A 27601-nucleotide genomic window follows, 5' to 3' on the forward strand; every position below is an offset into this window, starting at 1 on the left:
GTTTCGCCAACACGGCTCGGCTTCCGTAGCCACACACCAGGAATGTGCCCGTTACCGAACGAGCAAAGCGTCTCAACAAGTATCTCGCCCGGATATCACGAACGTTGACATCGTTAATATATCGCTATGGACGCCGACCTCGCCTTCGCACTGCAGCTGCAAAATCAATTTGACTGCGAGGCGGCGGCAGAGGAGGAGGAACGCGCGGAGGGACGGGCGAAGTTGGCCGATGATGAGGTCGGGTGGGCTGGGCCGAAGCATCGGTCTCTCCTGGAAGCCCTGCCCGGTGACCTGGCCCCCCGGCCCGGCGATTCCGAGCGCCGGGCACGGCCTCTCTCCATCGTCGATTCTGCCTGGGAGTTGATCGACCCGAGTCCGAACGTGTGGGCTCTCTTCTCTCAGTACAACGAGGCGCTCTTCTGGGGAAAACTTCAGGGCGTCGAAGTGAAGTGGAGCAAGAGAATGACCCTGTGAGTTTGCGCTGGGCGTCATGGCTATGGTGTTATCGATTAGGTATTTCCGGACAAGTAATTGACATTAACTTGACATTGTTAATAGTTCCAGTAACGTATCACCCCTTGGAATTGAGAGATGGATCATCTGAGATGTACACCATCGTCTGTTATGATGGTGCTTACACGGTGGTGGGTGAAGTATTGTTATAAGGAGTGGTGGCGAGTGGTGGTGTGTAGGGTGGGTCGTGTTGTTTTGCTGTACGTGCAGATTTGAGGCCAACAAAATCGTCATCTGGTTGCGGATTCGCTCGTTGTGGTTTAAACCCGTCCGCCTGACGCTCTGAATCCCAAGGCTTCTGTGGGCGCCCTCTTTCAAGTCCCGTCAGTGATGCCTTGGAGGATGTTTTTTGATAGGATGCTGGATTATTGCATCCAAATAACTATATTTATTTCGCTCAGCGGTGGCTACGAGTTGTTTTTTTTCTGGCCTGGCTGGGTGGGGATTGTGCTCCATATACAAATTCGTTCCCTGCGTATAGAGCACAGTTACTGGGCTGTAGCCGCGCACTCCCAAGTCCGGTGCAAGCGATTGCGTTGCTGGCCGTTGGGTGTTTCAAGCATGTAAACTGGCTTGTGTGTATGTCACCCCCGTGGTGTAGCTGTGCAGGTGTGTGCTGCTATGAGGGCCGAGGCGGCCTTTGCTCCATCAAGCTCAGCGAGCCCCTGCTCAAACTTCGGCCCCGTAAGGACCTGGTTGAGGTGAGCAAATGCTGATGGCTCAAGGTTCCGACTGCCATCAATTAAGTTTAACCCGCAGTAGGCTTTCGAGAGCAATATTATTAAGGTTTTAATGGGTTAGATCGCCTAAGTATAAATGTGTCAACCCGCCACCACGCGATACAGCCAATTAATGTGTGTCACGTAACAAAACGTGCCAATTGGTAACTGCTTCAGCACAGCGGTGTGTTGGAGTCAACCCGCAACATTTGCAATTCCAGTACGACGTTTCGCTGATTACAACCAGCTTCATCAGGCGATTTGCCAAAATTGTGAAGGAGTCTTCCCATTTCGGTGTGAATTCATCGCGGTGAGATTGTCGCCCGAGGTAATCGAGAGTCCTAAACCCTGCCTATTGGCCATAAAATGATTGGTGTATTTTTACGCAGTCTTGACTACTCACCTGGAATGTGCCCGATCTCCACATATCTAGAACGACAAGCGAGGGTTGTTCCTGCATACTGCTTGGATGGGCGATCACCATTCATAAAACAGGTGTTATAGGCTGCTGCGGGCCTACATTTTCGGCAGAGGGGAGTGCGGCAAACCCCATTGTATTGTACTAAGCTTAAACATCTATGCTCTGCTGCCCACCTTCACCAACCCACTCTGACCAGGGTAGTGAAGTATGCTGGATGAGGTCCTCTCTTATGACTTGCACAGGGTGAGGCGACCCTCATGTAGCAGTGGATTGACAACAAAGGGCTGTACACAATGTACAACACATTTTGTTTCCCCCAATACTATTATCTACTAGGACACATAGCAATTATCACTTGAAGTTACTTTTAAAAGTAAAGCAGTAACTTACTGTTACAGCATTTATGAGTGAAGATTACGTAATAAAAGAGCAATTGTACCGTATCCCATATGGTCTTAACCCAGGGGTCGGCAACCAAAATAACAAGAGCCATTATCTTCCAATTCAGTAACAAATATATATTTTGAGAGCCACAATGCATGTGAGTACAAGGCGGTAATTAACATTAAACCACATTTTTTGTAATCGCTATTTTAAAAACAGTACACACAATGATTCGTAATGCTGGATGACAAATCAGTTTCGGGCTTTTAGAAGTTCACCGTTCATAAAAATTCGGAAGGGTTTTTTTTTGTTACTTTGTAATTATAGTGTCGGGAGCCTGAAGCAGTCCTTAAAAGAGCCGCAGTTTGCCACCGACCCCCTGGTCTAACCCGCGCTGTTGCCACTGCAGACGCTGCTGCACGAGATGATCCACGCACTGCTCTTTGTGACGCACAACAACCGCGATCGTGAAGGCCACGGCACCGAGTTCTGCAAACACATGCACCGCATCAACAAGGAGACGGGAACCAAAATCACGGTACACTCTCACCCAGGAGATTCTGCCTGCGCAAGCACCCGCTCACCAGCCATGGTTTTCCTTTGCTTGCTTTCCCCCCCCCCCACAATTTCGGCGTCGGCATCGTATGTCACGAGCCGCCGAAGAAATTTCCATTGGAACTCTGCAGCTCGCGGTGCATCGTCACCCTGTGCCAGAGAACGACGGTCCAGACGCTGGGCAATGTTTCCTGCTTGGACAGGACACGTCGCTCATCGAAGTAGAATTCGTATGTTCGGTCCACCTCAAGTGTAAATTCCAAGCGTGCACCTCCGCTTTTTTTTTTGGCTTGTTTCAGAAAATGGAACAAAACGTTCTACTTTTGAGGATGTTCAGTAACTTCATCACTCTCATCTGCTCTGCTTACGGCAGATCTACCACAGTTTTCACGACGAGGTGGATGTCTACCGCCAGCACTGGTGGCGCTGCACGGGGCCGTGCCGCTTGCGCCCGCCGTACATGGGCTACGTGAAACGAGCCATGAACAGAGCGCCGTCACCGCGAGACTTCTGGTGGGACGAGCACCAGCGGACGTGCAACGGTTCCTACGTCAAGGTGCGGGAGCCGGAAGACAAGAAGAAGGCGGCGGCTGGCAAGAGCGGAGTTTCGGCCGAAGGAGAGCAGACGCAAGCGGGCGGAGTGAAGGGACGTGCCGACAATAAGTCGCCGGCCAAAGGTGAAGCAGATGCAGTCCTGCTTGTTTTTGTGCGCAGTTGAAGGGTATCCCGGTTTTATTAAAACACATGACAATCCATTTTTTTTAATGCAGTTACATTTTAATGCGAGAAATCCAAATTGTATTGCATAATTTAATTTATTTTATCGTATAATTTCCTTCACAGATGCCCGCACGTTGAACTTAATAATTCACTCACTCCATATTCTTGGTTTTATATTTTTATTATTTTATTGTTTACCTTCTACGTGACTATACCGAAAGAACCAAGAATATGAATCCCTGCAGTCACGAAAGCTTTAAATCAAAATTCACTCACTCCACTTAAGCCACATCATCTCAATAAAGCCATACTTTCTGGACAGTTACCTTTTGTGGCTAATAAAGTTTTGCTTTAGGATACCCCTCAATTACCTTTGCGCGAGTTAACTCTTGTACTCAAGTTTGTTTTAAAATGCATCTTATTTTTTCTCTTTCCACAGACAAGGACGGGACAGACATTCGTACGTTCATCCCGTTCTCAGGAAATGGTTTTCTCCTTGGTGGCGGCGGCGGTGGCGGCAGAAATAATGGGAGACCACATAGTGCTGTACAAGCCAGTTCCACAACCACGGTGGTAAAATCCCCCGTGTCGGGTAGAGAAACTATGACCTCGGCCTCCCAATCAGCAGTTTCTTCCTTCAAAGTGCCTTCTGTCTTTCCGACCGGCTCACAGCCTGCAATGGGAAGGTCGTCCCAGGGCAAAAACGGATACGATCGTGGTGGCTCTATGAGTAACATGGACAGCTGGCTTTTAAAGACCAAGGAAAGCGAGAGCAGAAGTACCCCCGACGCTCCAATTCTCAACAGGAAGTCTGTCAGCAATCCGAAAGCTTTTAGCAAAGGAGTGCCTCTGAAGGGAAAACCAAAGGGTGATCCCGAAGGTGTAAAAGTCTTGGCTGTATACAAAGGTCGAGAGAGTTTGAGAGACGGAAATAGAGCACCAACTGCTCAGAGTCCGAGTAAACTAAAGAGGCAACACGGAGGCAGTTTCCCATCTCCTCCTCGCATACAAGGCTCCAGAAACGGAAATAATGCATTAGCCAGTGATGCCAAGCGTGCAAAGACCGAGCAGCATACGTCCAGGACTCCCACGCTTACCGAAATGTTTCAAAAGAAACACGCAGGAGGCAGTGGCGGATCTGGGCGAGAGCCTTCAAGTCTGGGAACTCATAACTCCAAGATGCTGATGAAGAAAGCTGTCCCATCAGCCAAACCGGCTGAGAGGCAGGGAGAGTCCCCAGCTGCAGGGCTTCTGGTTGCATGCCCCATTTGTCAACAGCGCCTCCCAGAGTCGCAAATCAACAATCACCTTGATGTGTGCCTGCAGTAGGATCACCGGTGCGGCCAGCTTCCATCTACTCAGGACGAATATACTACCTCCCTTGAGAAATTGCACTTTAGATTACAAAAAATGCTTAGGTGCAAGGTGACAACGTGTAGTATTGACTCGGCATTTTATGATTCGTCCCTCTCACCCCCAGAATGTCAGTCGTCAAGAACCGGGGTCACGATTTAATGCAAGGATAGATTATTTTTCTCATTTTGGTGATTTCTCTCCTCTGTCTCATTCCACACATTGCACATGCCTGATGATTACAAAACAATAGCCCGTATGATGTACAGGATGCCGATTGAGACAGATTTCTTATGTGTATGTGAGTACCACGTGAGGTAGAGTACTGATTAAATTGAATTGGCCTGCATATGCCATGCTGAACATACGTACACATGTTATTGTGTGTCCCACATGAACCATACAGTCCCAATTCAAATTAATCAGTGCTGTCTACGCCATGTAGACGGAATTTTGCAAACATCGGGCATGTGCTGATTGTAACCACTTAAATTTATATTTGAACGAAGGATAATTGATAAACTTTGAAAGACATTCATGGTGAGTCACCCCCTGCTGTATTAAATCAAGCATGTTAAGCACATACAATTGTTTTGCAGTTAACATTAAAACACTGTTAATGTACATGTGTTATACACAGATTTTAAATTTGCAAACGTCTTGCTTAAAACAAACTGAAAGCCTTATCAATGTAGCCAGCCTCCTTTAAATGAGCATTGTGCAAAATGTGTGTCTTGTTAAATGTGTAAGATTACTACTTGTGTTGTCTGGTTTACGTTTAAAAATTACATGAATAAAATCTGCTTTTGACTTTAATATCGTGTCATTTGTTTGATTTATTTAAGATAATCTTATTTAAATCCCAGAACACCTTGAAAAAGAATGTCTCAATGGGTTTCTTAACTGGTTTGAAAGGGCATCTTTATAGCAAAAATCCGCTGTACCGAATTAAAATATCCATCTTACAGGCCAAAGTACACACTCAAGCATTTAACATGAATCAAAAACAGATTTTTTTTCTTTCAAGCTCTGTATCAGACGGACAATTTACATTTGCAACATTTAGCAAAAAACATCCCTTCCGAGCCCTCACCCCCCCCCCCCCCCCCCTGAGGGGAAAAGAGTTCTGAAACCGTCAGCGAAGTGTTAACGACATAGCAGCATAGCATTATAAGATGTGCACACAAGTAACTGTTGGAGCGTGTCAATTTGTTTGCCCGTCAGTCACGATCAAAACAAAGAAGCAGGATGAGCGTACTTGAACAAAAAAGCTTCGACATGGCAGCATAAAAACCGCCGACGACGCGGTGACTTTCGATGCAACAGCTCGATTAATTGTCACCATTCAGGGTCACAATGTAACTTACAAATTACTTGTCCCTTTTAGTGCATGTGCAATCGAGAGTGGTTATGAGTCTAGAGTAATTAACTTATATTCTTAGCTCTTTCGGTAAAGTCACGTTGAAGGGAAGCAATAAAATAATAAAATATATAGTTGTATATATATTTTATTGTTTCCCTTCAACGTGACTTTACCGAAAGAGCTAAGAATATGAATTACTGCAGTCACGAAAGCTTTAAATCAGTAATTAACTTGTTACACTTGAACCGGTTTTATCACGGGTGGCTGAATCCCAGAATTAAAACCAGGATTCTCAGCGGGTTTCTCCGTTTCCTGAGCCACCCGGCCACCTCACCGGTGATTTAATCGGCGAATTTCCACATTTCTAATAATCACCATTAGACATCTCCGTGTTGCCCTTGGGCCAATCAATTGCTACTTGTGTCATGATATTTTCATTTCATAGACCAGAGGGTTACGACACAAGCATCTGTCAGATGGGCACAAGTTACTGCTCCCGTACTGAGTCGTTCCTACCCAGCCTAGAGAGGACTAATTCAGCTTCTTAGGCCGATGGAAATGTGCAAGGCACCCAGTGATATTAACTGCGCAACAATCCTCACCGTTATCGTTCACCCCAAAATAAAACCACCAGCAGCAGCACCAGAGTTCGTGTGAGATGGCCCCAGCGGCTCAAGAGGTGAGAGCACAAAGCCAGCTCGACTGCGGCCTACCACCACTAATCACCACCGATACCACCATCAGTCCCGCCACCACCGTCAACACAGCCACCACCTCCACAACCACCACTATGGCAAGCAAAATGCGCATGAACGCCCCTCAGTGCTCAACACTGTGCCAAGCAGAAGCTCTTCATTTGTGCGTATAGGGCTTTCTTTCTGCGAGACGATCATTGACAGTCTTCAGAGGCGTGGCTGCAATTGGCTGCGAGTAGGTTGTAAGGTCGCTGAAAGAAATGAAAAACAAATATACTGTACATAAACTTCGAAAGGTTATAAAACACGCCTTCCCGACGCCGGTTTACCGGCAACGTGTCATGAAATGAATCAATTTGGATTTTTTTTCAGAGCAGTTGCAACCCATGGGTTAGAGAATGGCTCTAAAATAGATTTTGCACAGGGCTTCTTCCAGAAAAAATTACTATAGCGGGCGCACTTTCCCACACGCTACCTGAGATCGGCATTTGATGGCCACAAGCTGATATTTGTCTTTATTCTAGGAGCTGCAATGTAGCCAAATGAAGCACAACATTGATTTTAACACAGGGTATTATTGTGTGCGAGCAGTCGTTAATGACTGGGGCTGAGAGCATCAACTCGCCACACTTGAGAAACCGATTTAATTACGGGCGACTGAAACCTGGACGCGGACCCATTGACCTGAGCAGTTCAAGCTCAGCGGCTCCAACCTCTGAGCCACTCGGTCACGATGCACAAACTAATTCTAAACAAGTACACAGATTAATCGAATGCTATTGAACACACTATTTGTTGTCCTTCCCCCGATTAGCACGGTTGGCTATGTACGGTGCAAAAGAAGTACAACATACATATTCGATCTAAGATACATTTACAAACCAGTCTGAATGAATCGCACACACACTTACCTATCGATTTGGCCACTCTTTCCATCTGCTCGGTAATATTGTACCGCACCCCTTCTTTCCTGAACATAAAAAAGCGACGTGAAAAAAATCTCACCACAACCACCGTAATCCACAGCTTCGGCATTTTTACCCTCAAACTGTTAGCAATGAAGAAACGTGTAACGCAATTGCCAAAAACAGGACGAAAAGCACGGGAATGGGTCACAATGTTGTAATTACTGGCGAAACGTCGTACTCAGATTGTATATATTGTAGCTTGGCTATTCAAAACACCGGTGTGCTGTACTAGTTATGAATTGGCATGTTCTGTTTACGTGACAACCCTTACTAGTTGGCTGTGTCGGGTGGTGGCGGGTTTAACGGCACATTTATATATTTACACGATCTAACATAAAAAAAGCCTCTATTATGGATGATATTGGTCACGAAGGCCTACGTGTTAAACTGCGCTAGGGAGGGTTTGTGCAGAATCGTTGCCGTGTGTGCGCTCACCCTCTCGTCCTGCTCAGAGCCTTCAGTCGAACCAGGGCCGACAGGATGTTCCTCTGCAAGTTGCTGGACAGAGCCTCGTACTCCAAGAGTTCACCTGTTGTCAACAGGACACGCAGACAGCAATAACAATTTCCATTTCACCGTTGTTTAAATGCTGTTAGAAAAAAACTATTTACGTGTATGTTGAACTTCATTCGCACCATACGTAGCCAACTATACATGGACAATCACTTTATTACACTGCTAGATAAGAGCCCCCTGCATGCTGTGCAGGTCATGGGGATTAATTGACCATGCTTCACCAAGCTGGTCAGTGCAGGTTGGTGAATGTGTGGGAAGCAAAGACGTGGGTGCTTTGACGTACGGAAACAATGGGTTTTACTGCGCCGTTCTTTACCGCCAACAATGTCGCCCCGAAACATATATAACACCTGGTATGCATGGTATTCACCCATCCAACGACTATCTAGGCTAAGGCCTTGCTTTGGTTCGGAGATCTGACAACACTCGGTGGATTCTGGGCAATTCGGTCATAGACAAATTCAGCATAATAATAAACACAATCTATTCCCGTAGGTGTCGTATCCGACCCGTGTACCCTAAAGTGTAAGAGTCGATTTGAAATGACATATCTCTAATTTATTACTAATTAGCATAGAGCGGCTGGCCCATATCATTCTCTCCGTCTTCGTAGTCCGGTGCCACAGCCGCCACTTGGGCCCCGTGACCTCCAGTACAGTCGTACCGCCTGCACACACGATAGCTACACCACTGGCGGGCGGCACCTGTGAGGATGAGCTGCATGGTGTGGTTCTGGAGGTCGGCGAGCAGCCGGCCCTCCGCGTGCGCGCTGCCGCTCTCCAGCGTCAGCAGGTACCGGCACACCACCTGTGCCGACCACGTGGCAACGGGGGCGACAGGGGTCAGGAGGTCATCGCATCGAAGCAGAGGAGGTGGCCGGGTCTTGACCCCCTTACCCCCCCCCCCACTCTCCCACCTGGAGTCTATGGTACAAAAACGACTGCCTCTGGAGAAAGCCACCAGCGCTGGGAATGCTTAAGCGTAGCGTTATGATAAATTGCGTAATGTTTGATCAATGAAAAAAAACGAACATAGGAGGTAGCCAGGGTGGCTCATTGTTCATTGGACAGAGTGCAGAGTTGGCATGGCTGGGTTTGATGCTAAGGCTGGGTTCTCAACAACAACTTGAATTTCTATTTTGCACCCGCAGTGTGACAAGCCTCTCATAATCACAGTTATCCAGCCAAGGGGAACCCACCGGTAGCAGGCGTCACTGTGCAGCGCTTGGTGAACAACACAGCGCCGGTGGCGCAATGGGCATTATTCCGCAAGCGCGCGAGTTTTCACAATTAAGTAACTTTTTTTGTTAACGGGGCGATGCCTGGAGGGTGCCCGCAGCACCTCGACGCGTGAGCGAGCGCCGCCCACCTGGTATGCGACGTGGAATGGGCGGAAGGCGTCGCGCAGGAACCGCGCCACCCTGGCGCCCGCGTCCGTGTCGGCAAGCGCCAGGGAGCCGGCCGAGTCCACCAGCGCCGCACAGCGCAGCAGCAGCGCCACCCCCTCCTCCATGTCCTGCGCGTCGTCGGGGGAGGGAGGGGGGGGGGGGGCGGCAGCAGGGGGGGTGGCGGAGAGTTGGGGGGGGCGGGGGGGTGGAGGACGTTGGATTGGGGAAGAGGGGGGGGAGAGGATCTGTTGAGATTTCACTCACCAACCGCAGCCGCTTTGTCAATCCACTGCAGGATGAGGGCCCGCCCACGCTTCACCACGCTCGGGAGCACAGAAGTAGGGTAGAACGATGGCTTTTGCTGCACCGCTCTCCATGCTGCCCTCGACATAGCCCCGCAACCTGCAACACCTATTGTGCATGGCAATCGCCCATTTCAGCTGTGAACAAGGGCAAACCCCGGCGTGGCTTCGGAAATTGGCCCTCAATCACAATAACAACAATAAACATGCACGTCCCGTTTGTCAATGCACCGCGGGATGAGGGCCTCCCCACGCTGTGCGGGTCGTGGGGATCGTCTCCTGCCCCGCTGGGGTGCGCTGCACACGGAGGGTTCGGTGGTACTCATTTTATCGACCCCGGAGGGATGATGGGATTTGAACTCCGTCGCACCTCCGATTAGCACGGTTGGTTAAGTACGGCGCGAAAGAAGTTCAACATGCATACAACTCGTAACCTTCCAATTGCGAGCTCCTCGCTCAACATCCGGCCGGATAGAATCGGGAGAAAAATGTCAAAGAATTATTGTGATATTAAAAAAAAAAAACCCCCTCCAATACAAAATATAAAAAGCAACTCTACGGTTGAAAAAAACCACGAGGTCGTCGCGCCTTTCCTGCCGGGTACCTTGATCTCGTTGTTCGGCACGAAGATGAAGTCGTCCTCAAACAGCTTCACCAAGAAGCAGAAATGGGAGTAGACGATGTCTGTGAGGAACGCGCGCGCACGCCACCGCCTGCTCAGTCACTGCGTCGACAACCGTTGAAACTTCCTCTTGCTGCACCCAGTTGTGACCGTAAACTAAAGCGATGTTATTTGACCAGGTTAAGCCCACTGAGCGACCTAGCCGCACGTGATGAAAGCTCATCATCGAAGTGAAACTATGAAACAATACAAAATAGATATATTTTACCGCATAAGGCCCACTGAGCTATGTGGCTGTTTTTCAGAAGCGGCCTGGCCCGCAAATGATAACCCAACTTAGTGGCTTATCACGTAGAAATGTATGGCAGCCAAATACTCTTAAACGCATGTTGGTTCTAAATGAGGGCAAAACCGGAGAGAACACGCAAACTCCAAATATACAGGCATCAGGGTCGGGATCGAACCCACGACCTCCTGTAAACCAAGTGAGGTAGTGAACGCTTCGCCACCGCGGCGTGCCTGATATCATCGCCCCCTGAAGCGGCTGATGTCATCGCCACATGTGGAAGTTTATAGCAGCAGCCCAATTATTTAAACGCATGTTGACTCTAAATGTGGAGGAGGAACCCGGAGAACAATCCATGCGACCACCACGGGGAGAGAGAGAGAGAGCACGTGGACTCCAAATATACAATAGGCATCGCCAGGGTCCAGGATTGAACCCAGGAACGCATGCGAAGCAGGCACGGTGCGGCACCCATTCCAGGTAAGAGTGTATCGATGCATCGATTAATACCGATTTCTTAAGCTTACGATGTACGTATCAAGATGTGTTTGTAAGAATTCATGTTTTTTAATTGTAATTCTTCTGTGGTTGGAAAACAGTGGTGCAACGACTAGCACATTGTGCTATGAACCCAGCCAGCTGAGTCTGAATTATGGCCATGGGCAACACAAGTTGCTAACACATCTGGAATAGCACAAATGAGCATTGAGGTTGCGGTCATCTCCTATTTGCAGGCTTGAGCCTGTGGTGGAAATTCCACATTCCTATGGTGGGGGGGGGGGGGGCGACTCCATAGCTACCCGTAGGACAACCACTGTTGTTGAGAAGTCAACCACTGTTGACTGCCTGACAAAAAGTGGTACTCGTTTTATCGACCCCCAGAGGCATATGGGATTTGAACTCACAACCTTCCAATTGCGAGCTGCTTGCTCAACCGCTGAGTCACCCGGCCGGATAAAATTTTGGAGAAAAAAATGGCAAAAAATGATCGTGATAAATAAAAAAAACACAATACAAATATTAAAAAAGCAACTCTACAACAAAAAGAGGAGGCCGTCGTACCTTTTCTCCCGCCGGGTGCCGCGTGGCAGGCCATGACAACGAAGGCCGGGCGCACGAGCAGGTGGAGCACGTGGTTGCGGTAGGCGGAGCACATGAGTGCCACGCATGCGCGCGCCAGCGCCGCGTCACCGTCACGGGGCGGCGCCTGGCACGGCCACGCCATCCGCACGACCTCCGACCCTGCACGGGCGTCGTCGTCACCGTCGTCGCCGCGACGCAGCGTGCTCGCGATGTTCCCGTGCAGCTTCACGCTATCCCGCACCACCGCCTCCAGCGGCTGTCCCTCTGCAAGAAGACGGCAAACAACCTCCTCCGTGACCCGCGTGGCTTTGGTCATTGGGGCGTTCGTTCAGTTTGGGGACTGATTTGATCGCGCGTGTGTATGTTTGTGTGTATGTTTGTGTGTATGTTTGTGTGTATGTTTGTGTGTATGTTTGTGTATGTTTGTGTGTGTTTGTGTGTGTTTGTGTGTATGTTTGTGTGTATGTGTGTATGTTTGTGTGTATGTTTGTGTGTATGTATGTTTGTGTGCGTGTATGTTTGTGTGTATGTTTGTGTGTATGTTTGTGTGTATGTTTGTGTGTATGTTTGTGTGCATGTTTGTGTGTATGGTTGTGTGTATGTTTGTGTGTATGTTTGTGTGTATGTTTGTGTGTATGTTTGTGTGTATGTTTGTGTGCATGTTTGTGTGCATGTTTGTGTGCACGTGTGCACATTGTGGGGAGCGGCAGTGCTATGGTTAAGCGCGCTGCACGACGAATCCGGCGACCCGAATTCAATTCCCGCTCACGGCCAACGCCAGTGACGATTATCAGAATCGGTTCTGGCCCTCTCCTAAGTCGACTCAGCCTCAAATGAGTACCTGGTGCGGTGTGTAAACATCCATGCTCAATCCAATGCTGCTAGACCAAGGCCTCCCCAATCTGTCTCCACCTCTCACAGGCCTGCGAAGTAACCAAAATTCCATAGAGAGTCTGCACACGAGCCGATATGAGACGACATATCACTGAACATCGACTTTGGAGTGCAGTGCAATACAATCATGGAGATAAAATGACAAAAGTGTCCTTTATTTATCCGCAAAAAGCCTCGCTGAGCCTCTCAGGACAATTTTTCAGGAGGGTCCTGCAATGGGATGTTTTGTCAGTTCCGTAAATGTTTGCGACTTCGTGTGGGAGGAGAGTTGAGTTCCTGGATGAAACCCACACATGAAGAGAACACCTATCGAAACACCGAAACAATGGATTCAATCCACTGCTGTACTCCCATTCTCCTGGCCACCTTTTGCATTGCAAGCCTATAATACCTGAAATTATGAGGAGAGTCTCCCAACAGGCTCAAGCCTGCTCGGCTTCCGAGCTTTGACAGGATCGGGTGGGTTCAGCGTTGACTTAATCGCGATATCTTACAAAAACTGTGCGTCGACAAGGTGAGTAAACGTCAACCCAAGAGCAGCTACAATGACTACGACACGAAGTGGAGTGCAAGGGACCAATGCTCAATAGCCATCCATGCTTACCTGGCCAGTGCAAAAAGGCACCAAACTTCTCGATGAGGCACCGGAGCCACTGGACCTCAGCCAAGAGTAGAGAGAACTCCATTTCACCTGTGGCTCACACACACACACACATCCATATATACACACATGTGTAGTGTCAGCGATTCAGAGACGAGGTTTTTTAGGAGGCACCTTCTTTATTAACACCTTCACACGTTCACCGGTTCGCCCTCGCGCTCTCCCTAGTCGTCTAGCCCAGCCTAAACACAACCCTGACCCTGTAACGCCGATGGCGCCGACCGAGACGGCCAACAACTACCCGGCCGAGCAGTATCTAGCGAAGACGGCGGCGACGAAGGCGGCGAAGACGACGAGACGAGTTCACTCCCCAGAACCGGCAGCCACGAGCTCCCGCTCTCAGCTGATTTGATGCTACCCGGCGCGGCCTGGCCGCGCCTCCCTTCTCGAACCCACAAGCGGGTTCCAGGCGCTTCCAGTTCCTCCGCCCTGCCGACACACGCACCGCGTACACACTCACTGGCGTGTGTACTGCTCGTCCACCGCAGTTGCCGCTGCTGGACAGCAGCCGGCGCTATTACACTACACGTGTGTTTATACTGTCCCCCCGCCCCCCCCGTATCGCTGATGCTGGCTGTTAGGATCCCCTGCATTGAACTCTGGTGTGAACAGGACCATGCCAGGCCGCCTTTGTCTCCCCAATGGCGATGTTTATGCATCGCACCAGGTAACTCACTTAAGGCTAAGTCGAGCTAGGGGAGGCCCAGGACCGGTTTGGATAATCGTCACTTATGTTGGCCGTGAGCGGGGATGTAGCTCGGGTTGTCGGGTTAGTAGCGCAGTGTGCTAAGCATGGTGCCACCGCTCCCCACACACACACACACACACGTACACACCCACGCACGTATACAAACGTTGCACAAAAGCCGAAAGCTCGGTGGTTAAGCCAGGCACATTTGCATACAAGAGAACACACGCTCTAATCGTTAATATGTACCTGTACGTGTATTGCTCATGGTCTCAATCCAGTCGACCCACTGTAGTTTGGCAATCACTCTCAAACGTGTGCTCCAATAGAGTGAGAATAAATTATGATGGCGTGGGTATGGAATATCAGCGGCATGCTTTGGGCACGTTTTCCAAGAGATTAAATTACTCCTTTGGGAACAACGATGGGAGCTCTCCACTCTGCTCCTTTTGCAAAGGAGACCTGGGTATAAAATATACAAGCAGGGGGCTGGGGAGGAAAGCAGAGGCATGGGGTGGGGGGTAGTGCAGTGCAGGGACTGCTAAACGGTGACGGACTGGGACAAAAAAATCGACCCAGGCATTTGTAAACATAGTGGGCCCAAACTGTCGTGCAATCTCATTGGCTCATTTGGGCTGGCCAAAAAAACAAATGGGCCGGTGATGGAATGAAGCCTACATATTAGTGGTAATTAAATATTTAAGTACATAATAAAAAATATCTATGATTTTTTTTAATGTATATTTTATATATATTTACTATCATTAAATATAAATTTATATTAGATTTTTTACTTTTACTCATTTGCAATTTCCTCAGAGTCCAGCCCACTGGCCCTTGGAAGTGACCGGCCCACCGGGCATTATCCCGGACTGCCCAATGGTCAGTCCGAGCCCTGTCGCTAAAGGCTTCAGAAGCAGTGGGTCACAGACTCGGTTCTCTTCGCTCGCTCAAACCACCCTGACGCCCGAAGACACCGCTCCTCGCCCAGGCTCGCTCACCGTGATGCTGCATAAGGACGCTGGCGATGAGGGCCCAGGGGCTGGCCACCATGCCGTGCTGCTGTGTGCGCACCATATGGTGAGCAATGTCGCGCGCAAACACCAGCGTGCTCTCCGGCGGACGTAGGGACAAGTGTCTGCCGGTATGGTGGGGGGGGGGGGGAGAGGAGGGGGAGAACGAGTGTGGTTAAGTATGGTCAAACTCCAAAAGGAAAACCCCCTCTAACCAAGAGGCACTAGGTGGCCTTCATCCAGCAGTAGATTAACAGAGAGCACCGTACAGTAAGTAGTACGTTGCATTACTCCTTGACACAGCACATATGCCGGTTGCTTTTCGAACGCCACGCCAGAGACGACGACAGCTCGTATCACACTCGCGAGATGGGTTTTTTATTCGCAGGTGCGAGGGGAGCGTGAGGTGGGGCGGGGGGGGGGGGAGATCGAGGCCCACCTGGGCGTCAAGTTGTAGCTCTTGGAGTCGACGCGGCCATTGGCCAGGGCCTTGAGTGAAACGGGAGTGTGGAAGTAGAGGTGGACGCTGCCATAGTCCTCGCTGAGCACCGAGCGGGCCTTCAGCAAACCCTGCTCATGGAGATAGAGGGAGAGAGAGAGAGAGAAGACGGCAGAGATTCGCCGAATTAAACTGTGGATCTAAATCAGTGAGGTTGTATCGAATCGCAAGGGGGAGAGAAGGGCCGGCAATCGACATATTCAAATGTACAGGAGCGATTGAACAATGACATTACAAAAATGCCATAATGATGTGCTTAACCATAACTATGAAGTATATGTTTTTAAACAGTAATGATGGGGAGGCCACCACACTTGACTCGGTAAGTAGCTACAAGGCAAGGTAGAGTTACGGCGCGGAAATTATTCACTCAAGCCACTGCTGATGGAAAGGCCTCAACTACAGAGCCCCACCCCCCTAGAGGATGATTAGCCTCATCTTCCACGCTGACCAGAGGCCCTGGAAGAGGAGCCGATACCCACACTCTACCCCATTGCACGCGACCTGGCGGCCATAGACTGGAGGAGGGGCATTTAAGAAACTTCCGAAGTTGTTTCAACTCCCGCGCCGGGAGATGGAATCGAACCGGCGAACCTCTGTAACAGCAAGCCCAGCACCGCTCACCGTTACTCTGCTGCGGCAGCAACCCTTAAAAAGCGACAACTTGCCGTCTATTGACTCGCGCTAATTGGGTGGCTGATGCCGCAAGGGTTCTTTGTGAAAAACACTTCAGCATCTGCAACAGTTCCGCTGAGCGATCCCCACGGCCTGGCGCACTGGGTTGGGGCGAAACTCTTCTTCTTCTTCTTCTTTCGTATGGATTAATAAAAGCAGATTAAAGATGTAATTTTAGACGTGTTATCCACTCCATCGTTTGTTCACAAGCAGAGTGGATCTCGTCCATTCCTCCTTTAAAGGAGCGAAGGAACCACCTCCCGACAAGACGAGAGACGTTTAAATTCCCGGGTGGCGTCCACCCGTCAATAGAGGAAAAACCTCCGCCTTGAAGCGGCGAGGTGACGCGAATGCCGTGGCCCTTACCGACGTGGACTCCTTGGGCTTGGGAACCCCGAGGAGCTCGCGCGCGTAAAGGGCCTCCTCCAGCAGCCGGTCGTAGCTGATGCTCACGGCCACGGCGTACGTGTCGTACACCTCTCCGCGCAGCATGGGCTCCAGCGCCATGTTCAGCAGGCCTGTCTCACCGCCACCGCAGTTACCGCCGTTACCGCCACTGCCGCCAAAGTTATTACCGCTGTTACCAACGTTACCACCACTACCGCCACCACCGCGACCACCGTTACCACCATTAGCACCACCGCCACCGCCACCTCCACCACCGCTGCCAACACGACTGCCACCACCGTCACCACAAGGTGAAATCAATCAATCTGTTATTTATATGGTACACTTCACGTAATTAAAGTGCAACTTAAGAGTGCTTTACATAAAATAATATTCAACACTTAGGCTGCACAAGCGACGAGAAATTTCGTTTAAAATATCAACAGAGCAACGTTACTCCGGGGAAATGTAATTTAAACAAATCATAAAAGCTTAGGTTACAGTAAAATATCATCTCTCTCTCTCTCGTCCCATCTGTGCACAAAAGCAAGGATCTCACCCAGCTTGGGCGGGAGAGACTTGTTTGTGCGACTGCGAGTTCCTTCCAGAAAGAACTCTACAGGGGCATCTCCGTTCTGCACACAGAACACCACACGGCAGGCAGAGTCGACACGCCGTGCAGGATTATAGCCGAGTCGGCATGTCATGCTCGCGTTGAGTCTCGAGGCAAGTGTTTTTTTTTTTCCGTAAGCGTGTTTTATCGTCTTTCGGGAACCCAGAATACAGTTGGGAATATCAAAAGGAGGAACAACATGCAAGGTAAAACAGGCTGGGCGTAATGCACCCTCAAATATTGGGGAATTAACGAGGGAAACCGGGCTCGCCACCCTGTCGTGGTAGGGGCAATGATCAAGAGCAGTGTATTTAAGGGGGAGGGAGAAAATGTGGAAAATGGGAGGAACAGTGTAACCGAACAGAACCCAAAATAAACCAACATAAACGCCATGTCCAAGTTTGTCAGTTGCGCTATTTGCCCAGGAGCAATGGTCATCCCATGCGTTAGGGAGGGTGGTGTAGTAGTGTCCAGATTCCATCCCAAAGTATTTGACTCTCAAGAATTTGCTGTTATGCTGGGAATAAAAAAAATTGCCGATGGAAGCGAATATCACAGAGCCACGTCCGAGATCCGGTTCCTCCACCTGCTCTGCATATGAGAGTCTGGGACTGCAGAAGAGGATCACATGGCAGGAATTTGACAATTCGTCGATTTTTTTCCATACAAATTTATTCCTAGGTTCACAACGCGCGTGCGCACGTGAAATTGCGTGCGTGAAATTCCACAGACGTGGGCATCTCTAGCGAAAAACAAAATGGGATGTAGGGAATAAACGACGAGTGACGGGAGGCGAGACACGGGCCCACGGTAGCCCAGGAGGGGCCTGCATTACTATCCCACCCCCTAGTGGACATCCGTGAAAAAGAGCTTCATTTGGCTCATTGTATTTCTCCAGGATAAATAAAGATTCCGATTGTGATAGTATCGTGGTCTCACCCGCAGCACGGCTTGCACGTACTCGCTAAACACAAGCCAGTACAGTGCATTGTTGCCAAACGAGCGACGCATGAAGAAGGCGCCGGCCATTCGCAGCATCTCGCCCACGATCTTCATCCCTTGAAAGTCTGTGGAGGTGATGGGGGGGGGGGGAGGGTGGGCGAGAGTGGGTGGAGTACGGATGGATCGTTGCATCGTAAGACTGAGAGATGGTGACGGCTCGGCACAAGCCTCATCCAATAATGGATTGATCGTGGCTCACGATGGCCTTAAAAAAAAAATCTTGATTTAAGATATCCCTTCTCTTGCACACATGGTTTGCGAACACCGCGCGGTTTGGTGTTATATTTCTGATATGGACTTAATGGACTCGGTGTGACTTGGTGCTCTAGCGATGATGATGTGCATTACCTGCTAGTGGTACTTGAATGGTGCATTACTTCAATGTTATTTTCCTCGAATGTCTTTGCTACTCAGTGTCTGCAATGTTATTAATTATACGCTGCTGCAACTTTGTTATTCTTGGTTCTTTCGGTAAAGTCATGTAGAAGGGAAATGATAAAATAAAAAAATAGAATAAAATTCTCACGACGTTTCGGCCACAATGCAAGCAGCCGTCCTCAGGTGAAGGCACAGAGATGTCGGAAAGATAGAGTCCTAATGAACACTGCTAAGCTTGGCAGCGTATTTTAAGCTGGGTGGGAGGAGGAGAGCGCCTTGACAAAGGATTTTACAAATCAACAGAATAATTTAGCATATTGATGACAAATGCAGATATGGGATTAGTCACTCCTTGTGGAATGTGTAGGCGGTGGGGGGTCTCAAAGTCATATTATGCTAGTGTATTATGTAGGATTAGCAGTAATAAAGGGAGAAAAATTTTAATAATAAAGAACTGCATATCAAGCTAGTGCATTATGTGGAGAACAAAAAAGAAGTTTCTAAAGAACTGCAAATACCCTACTACCATACAATAAACCAATGTGAAAAAACTAAAATAGAAACTACATCAATATAATCAATAATCTCAATATACTCTCTAATAAGCTGAGTTACTAACAATAAGTCATTATACATTACACGGACGAGTCCATCTATGCTCGGAACGGAGGAGGGGGGAGATAATTTTATTTTATTATGTTTTATTTGTATTATTTTATTATTTCCCTTCTACGTGACTTTACCGAAAGAACCAAGAATATGAATCCCTGCAGTCACGAAAGCTTTAAATCGAAAAATGCTGCAACTTTCCTTCTTGTCCATTTACTTCTTACACAAATTCCTCTCTCAGGTCTATTCTTGCAAACCAGCTTATGGCCGGAATATTTCTTCCCAAGTGAAGTCCACTCATAAAATAAAATGAAATCAAATCAATTCAATCCGTAAATGCAACGTTGCACACCGTGCTTCGTGTGTGCCGTACCCATGCCGGCGGCGATCACCGGCAGTGGCAGATCGTAGGTGTAGAAGATGTAGGACATCATGAGGAAGTCGATGTAGCTGCGGTGGCTTGGCAGCAGCACGATTGGGTACTCCTGCACAGCCTTCTGTATCTGCGCACACGGGCAGTGCCAAAGTCAACCCTTTCAACGTCAGCCTAACAACAAACCACACAGAGTCTCCTTTTGATGGTGTTCATAGTTTTAGACTAACCAGGTGACCAAATAGCCCAGGAAGTGCCCGACCGTGTCAGGTCTTGGACGCTAAGCAGGGTGGAGTGGATAGCTCGTGGATTAGACCACGTGTGCCAGAGGGGACGACACCCAAGGAGATGGAGCGATGAAATCACTTTGTGTGGGGTTTCTCAGTGGATTTCCTCATCGTAGGACCTTAAGGGATGGCAATGGCTTTGGGAGGCCTTCATCCAACCATTAAACAATAATGGCTGATGATGATGTGACTCACACAAGCATGTGCATTGCGATGAAGGTACGTGCGTTTTTTTGTGACCACTCGTAAGAGGGGGCGCCACGGTGGCGAGATGTTAACTACCTCGCCTGGTATACAGGGGCTCGTGGGTTCAATCCCGACCCTGACAACGCCAAATATTTAGAGTTTGCATGTTCTCCCCGTGGTCGTGTGAATTTTTCTCCGGGTCTTCCAGGTGTTCCCTCCCCATTATGCACCAATATGCGTTTATAGTATTTGGCTGCTGTAAATTTTCACGTGATAAGCCACTTCGTTGAGCTATCATCTGTGGCCAGGTCGCCCCTGCAAAAGAGCCATGTAGCTCAGTGGGCTTTATCTCGTCAAATAAAAATAGTCTATCGTTTTATGATAGTTATATGAGTGTGGTCGTCCGGGATAGGCCATGTGTTGAACATTTCTTATCCCAATCCTTCGCCGAGTACTGCCAACTGCGGGCATCTTCCAAAACAATTGAAGAGAAGATGAACGCAGTAGCGCATGGCAAAAGTTTCAGAGAACAAATGCTCAACACGTGGGGCCCCCTAAGCTGGAAGATTCCACGTAAATTGCAACCAGATCCGTTTTAGCCGGACGTGGGCGGTGAGCCACCAGTCAAGTTTTGAAGAACCCCACACCGGAGCACGGCGAGGTGGGGATTGGGGGAGGGTGGGAGGTGCGATGGCGTCAGCTGGGCCGGTCGGTACCCGTTGCAGCCCTTCCTCGTTAAGCCGCACGCTGCGAAACAGCGCCTTGAAGGTCTTGCTGAGGGTGAGCGCGAACGTGCGGATGATGCACATGCGCTGGTTGTGTCCCATCTCCTCCAGGATGTCGCTCGCTCGCTCCGTGATCACCTCCACGGGCTCCCCGCTCTCGTGAGCCTCCTGCCTCGCAGCGCATGCATTCGTGTGAAATGTAATTTTTTTGTTTACATTTCATCTTTTTGCCCCAAAATTACGTCACGAGACAAAGAATCAATCTGGATCGCTCACGGCGAAGTATAACCCTTCGTGTTAGAGAACAGCCCATGGAAGTGGATATCGCAGAGCTATGAGATCCCTTCAAGTGCTCCACACAATCGAGGGCAATACCGACCACCCGTTCTGCATTCCAGAGTAATGCAGGTATTTCATTTTTAAGAGCGGGAATTTTAGATAAAATTGAGTGCAAAACCAAATTTCACTTTGTGCAGTTACTGGTGACTGTGCTAAGACTGCAGCCACCTGTGATGTAAGCCTAGCTCAATCACAGGTGGCTGCTTGGATTCGAACCCTGGTTCTCTGCGGTGGCAGCTCAGCGTGCTCTGGACTCTGTTGCTTTGAAAATTCATATTCCAACGACGGGGATCTTAGCTGTCCATTCAATTACCAATTCACTTCCCCGATTTCGCTTCCCTTGCCGAGTCAATCGCTCGCTCTACCCATCGCCGCCTTGCCCTCTTCTGTGCCCGTCCCCTGCAGCCGCCCAACAGTGCCCTGCCGCGGGCTTGCTCCGCACCTGCCGTATGAAGTCCTGCAGGCGCTCCGAGTGGAGCACAGCGCTCTTGAGCGCGGCGGGCGAGCGCGGCGAGTGGTAGCGGTACGACGGGGGGGCGTAGCGGCGCAGCGAGAAGCGCACGTCGCTGGACGCCCGCCGCTCCTCCAGGACGTCCTCCATGTCGTCGCGTTTGTCCGCTCGCAGCATCATCCTGCCGGGTGCGACCTGGGTGGCAGAGGCACGGCAAAGGCGCGGCGCACCGCATCACACAGCGTGACACACTACATAACACTGTGCACACAGCCGTACCCCGTTGCACCCTGCTGCACGACGCTGCACACCGCTGCATTAATTGCACCCCGCTGCACTATGATGTACCCCACCGCGCCCCGCTGCACAGCGATGCACCCAACTGCACGACGCGGCACACCGATGCACAACGCTGCATACAGCTGGCCCCCTTCTGCACACCGCGGCGCAACAAGGCGCAACATGGCACAGGGCAGATGAGAGTAAACGCTTTTTTTCTACCGCGATGCAATCCAGAGGTGGCCGGTTTGATGCGATCGCACGGCGCGGAAATTGAAACAGTGGTGTGAGTTTTTCAATTGCCCCCCGACTCCGTCCACCCAGCAGCTCTTGTGTAGTTGGGTAAAGCGTGGGTACTCTCGCCTCTTTTCCAAGATGCCTGGAAAGAGTGCGAGAGTCGGCCAAAATACGCACGAAGCCCTACCACGAGCAGCATTGAGCAAGCAACTACAGGGCTGGGGCTTTACCTTTTTACCGCGATGCTCCTGGCAAATGAAACGACAATGTACGCACGAAAAGCACTTTTGTTAATCCACTGCTGGATGAGAGCTTCCCCACGCCCCGTGCGGGTCCTGGGGGGATCGTTTGACGACACTTTACCACAGTGGTCAATGCGAGATGGTGAAGGTGTGGATGAAAGATGCGGGGGGTATAGAATGCACTATACAGCGCAACAGTGGATTTAGCCTTACTGCCCACACCATAGCACTACTGTACATACAGTACTGTATCTTTTCAAGTGGCCTTTTAAATATATATGTACAAGTACATCGATCAAATTGCCAATACTGTTTACTCTGTTAAATTTCAACAAATGGTGTTCATCTCCCATGTATTTTTACCTGCATCACATACAGACCCTGTAGATTATATTGTAATGATAAACCTACCACAATGTTCTTTGATACTTCAGCAATATTTGCACACACCGAGCAAACAAAACGAATGTTTTAACTTTCTGCCAAGGCTCCACGTAAATTATCACAGGGTCCACAAAGTTCAATGTGATCAGCATGACATGTATACGCAATCTCGAAATTCCATCATCATGCAAGTGCAGCCAATGTCAATTATCTAATTCCCTTACTTTATTCAAGCATACTCTTTGGTTATATTCGGTAAAGTCACGTAGGTTAAAAAATAAAACAAAAATCACGACGTTTCGGCCACAACACAAGCGGCCTTCATCAGGTTAAGGGACCAGACTGGAGCGCTGTCCTCGAGACAGTCTGGTCCCTTCACCTGATGAAGGCCGCTTGTGTTGTGGCCGAAACGTCGTGATTTTTGTTGTTTTATTTTTTACCTACGTGCCTTTACCGAATAGAACCAAAGAGTATGGATCCTTGCAGTCACGAAAGCTTCAAATCTAGAATTTATTCAAGCATCTGTTGTAGGTGTGCAATGTATGGCACGATCGAGGGCAAGCAGTTGCAATTTCACGGGGTCAAATCAATGTAATAGCGGAACAATTTCAAGATCTCATTCACGGTCTTCAATATCCTCCATGAACTTGTCCTCTCTCATCTCATTCTACTCCCCTCCACGCACACTCCTACCTCTCCCCTCTCATCTCATCCTACTCCCAGCCACAGTACCCAGAGTGACCCCAGCATGCATACGAGGGGATAACACTCAAACGCTTGCACAGGCAGGTTCGCAAACCCACTTGCTGTGCCGCCATCTCCTTGGCCAGCTTGCAGCCCAGAACATGTGGAAATCTCACACATCTGGACGTGACGCACCAACCCATACGTCCAAAGTGCTGGATTGCAGGCGAGCGCCACCATCATCACACCAAGGCTCAACGTCAGCAAAGCCAGTGATCTGCCTTTATCCAGAAGACAAAGTTCATTCTGCTGTCAGCAAAGCGATACCAACCGCTATCTTTTACCAATGACTGGCGCATGGCCAGTCATTGCTGGTATGCCGGTTAACAGTCCTTCACGGTGCAAACATAGCTCTTAATGTAAAAAAAAGAGCTTCTTAATAGAATTGGCCAAACATCCCAATGCAGAACAATCCTGAGAACAAGTACTCATTGAATGGGTAAATAACGTACCGTATAAATATTCTTGGTTCTTTCGGTAAAGTCACGTTGAAGGGAAACAATAAAATAATAAATATATATGAATCACTGCAGTCACGAAAGCTTTAAATCAAAAATGTACCGTATAAAGTCATTGTTTTCAATAAGCCGAGCGGTGGCGCTGTGATTTGTGGACTCAGCTTTGAACTTGGCGATCTGAGTTAGATTCCCAGCCACAGCAGAATCTTTATTTATCCTGGAGAAATCCGATGAGCTATGAAGCTCTTTTTCACAGATATTCATTATTATTATTAATACTGGAATACCACCTTTGTTGTTAAATATAGCCAAGTGCAGCTTACAATATTCAATGTTTAATTTAAACGTATATTTTCAGCTTGTTGTTGATACAATGCTGGATGATGGTCTCCCCATTCTCTTACTGTAATGGGGGTTGTTTGGCCAAACTTCACTGCAGGTCGGAAAAGGGGGGGCACCCAGGAAGGTTCAGACATCACTCACCACTGAGGTGAGCCATGGCCTGGGAATCAAACTCGGCTCACTGGTTCGAAAGGTACTCTGTGTAATCACGAAATACAGACGAGCACTGCAGAACATTTATGTCCAGTTCACGAACCAGTGGCCAAACAAACCATGATGAACCCCATCTCAAAAGCGAAGCGGGATTGAGTATTTGCATGAACGACTAACCACCCTGCATAGCAGGTGCTGTAGTTTTGCTGCTTGACGAGGGGATGGGGCAGCAGAGGGCTATGTCGCAAACCAGCTATACCAAACCAGTTTCAATACTCCCACATCTCTCCCTGCCTTCACCACTCCGTACTGACCAGCTCGGTGAAGTTTGCTGAAGGTTATTCGCCTCGCTTGGTCAAATAACCGCCACGACCACCGCACGGCGTGGTGTGGGCGGCCCTCAGCTATTGACAGCAAGCACGGCTGGCTACGTACGGTGCGAAAGAAGTTCAACAACCGTGGAGACTGAATGCAGGCGTCTTTTATTCTGTGGATGTGTGTGTGTCTCCGTGTGTCTTTGTCTCCCGTGTTTGCGTGCGAGAGGATTCGTTTATGTGTGTGTGTCTCTTGTGTCCGTGCTGCTCTGTAATACCATCACCTCGTGAGCTGTACTCTCACACCAACACACAAAGGTTAAGCTCCTCTGATACAAACTTTTTAAGTGAACATGAAACTAAAAATAAACCAAAAACTATTTTTATTTTAGCAGGTAAGGCCCACTTGAGTTATGAAACTAAAAATAAACTAAAAACTATTTTTATTTTACCAGGTAAGGCCCACTGAGCTATGAAACAAAAAATAAACTAAAAACTATTTTTTATTTTACCAGGTAAGGCCCACTGAGCTATGAAAAAAAATTAACTAAAATCTTTTTTTTTATTTTACCAGGTAAGGCCCACTGAGCTATGAAACTAAAAATAAACTAAAAACAATTTTTATTTGACCAGGTAAGGCCCACTGAGCTCTATGTAGAGTGGCTCTTTTTCAGACGCGACCTGGCCACAAATGATAGCTCAAGTAGCTTATTACGTGGGCATGCTTTGCAGCCAAATACTCTACAGGCATGCTGTTTCTAAATACTCTACAGGCATGCTGTTTCTAAATACTCTACAGGCATGCTGTTTCTAAATGTGGAGGGAAAAACTGGATGGACCCGGAGAAAAAGCCACACGACAAACTGGGGGAACACGCAAACTCCAAATATACAGCACGCGTCAGGGCCGGGATCGAACCCACGACCTCCCGTATACCAGGCGAGGTAGTTAACATCTCTGCACTGTGGCACCCATGACTTCCACGATGTGTAAGCTTACCCTGTTTCTTGGCAAGGAGGCTTTGTGCAGAACTTTGTGTCGCCTCGCTCTGACTTAGAAGTCAAAGCAAGCCGCCACTGTTTTGCACACACAAACACACAGCCCGTCTCAATGGGCATGTTGTCCCAGAGAATGATCTGGCTACTCAGATGCGTCCTGAGTTGGGAAAGTTTGCGAAGCCCCTGTTCTAGAGATAATTAACGCAGCTGGACAGATCTGTATGTTGAACTTCTTTCGCACCGTACGTCGCCAACCGTGCTAATCGGATCTCCCGAGTCTCGACGCATTCAGGAGCTCCAGTACAGACTCTGGGTGGTTGAAGGGGGGCTTTGACAAGACAGCAAATGTCGTGATTAACTCAGCCCCAACCTGCTACCCTCACCACCACCATCACACTCACAAACCACGCCAGCCCCTCTCACCACCGCCAGTAAGTCAACGCGGTGGTGTTGAGGGTGACACGCGCAAAGTGTCGCGTGGTGTGCTGTGTTGTGTGCGTGTTAATGTGGACGCGTGGCGCTTCGTGGTGGTGGTGGTGCGCGTCGCCTGCTCGCGTGGCGTTTGTCATGCGGGGCTCGTCAACCGAACGTGCACATTGCATGCGTCGCGTGAAGAATACACGAGTGAAGAAGACACGCGTGAAGAATACACGCGTGAAGAAGACACGCGTGAAGAATACACCACGTGCTCTGCCGTGTCACGCCGTGTCAAGCGCACACGCGTGGGGGTTGTTGAAGGTGCCACGGTGTACACGTGCCGCGCGTGTCCCAGCGTGCACGCGGCGCGCTAGGGTGTCACGTGAGAAAGGCATCCCAAACTCTCACGGTGGTGCTAATGAATTTTTGATGCTATTTGCGAGCTTGCACAGCTTTACATTTTATGCTAATTCCTTTGTCAAGGCGTTTTTTTTATGTTTACCCACTCACAGCTTAAAGGATGCCACCTGCGCTTGACTTTTTTCACTCCAACGCTGTCCCTCTGGACAGTTGGTCCCTTCACCTGATGAAGGCCACTTGTGTTGTGGCCGAAACGTCGTGATTTTTGTTTATTTTTTTACCTACGTGACTTTACCGAATAGAACCAAAGAGTATAGAAGGCATCATGTTTAACTTGTCGTAAGAATGTGTCATGCGTGTAGCTGCTGCTGCTGCTGCTGACTCACACCGTCGCCACCACCCCCTCTCCCAACAAGAGCAAGGAAGGCGTGGGCCAAAGAAGTAGCAACTCACCTAAAGTGATGGGGGGGGGAGGGTCCAGCAAGGATCGGGGCTTCAGTGGTGACCACGGCCGATTAGACGGCAGCAGCAACAGCAGCAGGAGCAACAACGTAAAAAGCGGCTGGAGCAGCAGCAAGAGCAGCAGCAGCATCAGCAGCAAGAGGAGCAGCAAGAGCAGCAGCAGCAGCGGCAGCAGGAGCAGCAGCAAGAGCAGCAGCAATCGCTCCACGCCTGCCCGCCGCCATGCCTGGCCCTGACACCACCCACACCACCCCGCGCGTCACAGGGAGACTCCCACCACACGTCACAGGGAGACTCCCACCACACGTCACAGGTAGAGAGGGGGGGGGGGAGATAGGAATGGAAGTCAGCATGCCTGTCAACCCCTTATCAGTGCCCGAACTTATTACAGACCCAATTCGGACCTTATTGGTCAACCCCGTGCCGCTTATATATCTCAACGTTCATCCTGCAAAGTTTCATCACAAGGGAGAAACACACATATACAAACTAAAAATGTTGCCCCTATTGAAACGGCTGTACGGCGTGTGGACCTGAAAACTCA

At 49.2% G+C, this 27601-nt stretch overlaps 2 protein-coding genes across 3 annotated transcripts; one reads left to right on the forward strand and one right to left on the reverse strand.

Annotated features, from left to right (window-relative positions):
- On the forward strand, positions 1–5481 carry SPRTN (SprT-like N-terminal domain). Its single transcript, XM_032963784.2, has 5 exons — positions 1–470; positions 1115–1214; positions 2447–2575; positions 2966–3269; positions 3752–5481. Exons 1-5 carry the CDS (start codon positions 127–129, stop codon positions 4639–4641), a joined length of 1767 nt encoding a protein of 588 aa, XP_032819675.1. The 5' UTR covers positions 1–126; the 3' UTR covers positions 4642–5481.
- GNPAT (glyceronephosphate O-acyltransferase) lies at positions 5206–27325 on the reverse strand. 2 transcript variants are annotated; one of them, XM_032963783.2, is made up of 18 exons: positions 27049–27325; positions 25820–25896; positions 21659–21862; positions 20869–21045; positions 19680–19809; positions 18257–18384; positions 17264–17339; positions 16684–16835; positions 15583–15713; positions 15132–15268; positions 13386–13472; positions 11867–12151; positions 10501–10580; positions 9576–9722; positions 8912–9014; positions 8127–8220; positions 7635–7693; positions 5206–6974 (listed from the first exon to the last, which is right to left on the reverse strand). In XM_032963783.2, exons 3-18 carry the CDS (start codon positions 21845–21847, stop codon positions 6931–6933), a joined length of 2019 nt encoding a protein of 672 aa, XP_032819674.1. In that variant the 5' UTR covers positions 21848–21862; positions 25820–25896; positions 27049–27325; the 3' UTR covers positions 5206–6930. The 2 variants fall into 2 exon arrangements, with proteins under 2 accessions (XP_032819674.1, XP_032819673.1); XM_032963782.2 differs by lacking the exon at positions 25820–25896.
- Positions 27326–27601: the final 276 nt, after the last annotated feature.

The sequence above is a fragment of the Petromyzon marinus genome, chromosome 31 (assembly GCF_048934315.1).
Source record: "Petromyzon marinus isolate PM22_M1 ecotype Great Lakes invasive population chromosome 31, UKy_Petmar_22M1.pri1.0, whole genome shotgun sequence".
NCBI lineage: Eukaryota > Metazoa > Chordata > Hyperoartia > Petromyzontiformes > Petromyzontidae > Petromyzon > Petromyzon marinus.

Excerpts from the sequence above, each read along its gene's own strand:
- SPRTN (XM_032963784.2), top strand. The coding sequence starts at position 127 with ATGGACGCCGACCTCGCCTTCGCACTGCAGCTGCAAAATCAATTTGAC. Across the intron at positions 471-1,114 it reads TGGAGCAAGAGAATGACCCT|CTGTGCAGGTGTGTGCTGCT; the intron begins GTGAGTTTGCGC and ends CCCGTGGTGTAG. Across the intron at positions 1,215-2,446 it reads CCCGTAAGGACCTGGTTGAG|ACGCTGCTGCACGAGATGAT; the intron begins GTGAGCAAATGC and ends TTGCCACTGCAG.
- GNPAT (XM_032963782.2), bottom strand. The coding sequence starts at position 21,847 with ATGATGCTGCGAGCGGACAAACGCGACGACATGGAGGACGTCCTGGAG. Across the intron at positions 15,269-15,582 it reads AGCTACAACTTGACGCCCAG|ACACTTGTCCCTACGTCCGC; the intron begins GTGGGCCTCGAT and ends CCATACCGGCAG. Across the intron at positions 12,152-13,385 it reads TGCCTTTTTGCACTGGCCAG|AGGGACAGCCGCTGGAGGCG; the intron begins GTAAGCATGGAT and ends GTCTTCTTGCAG.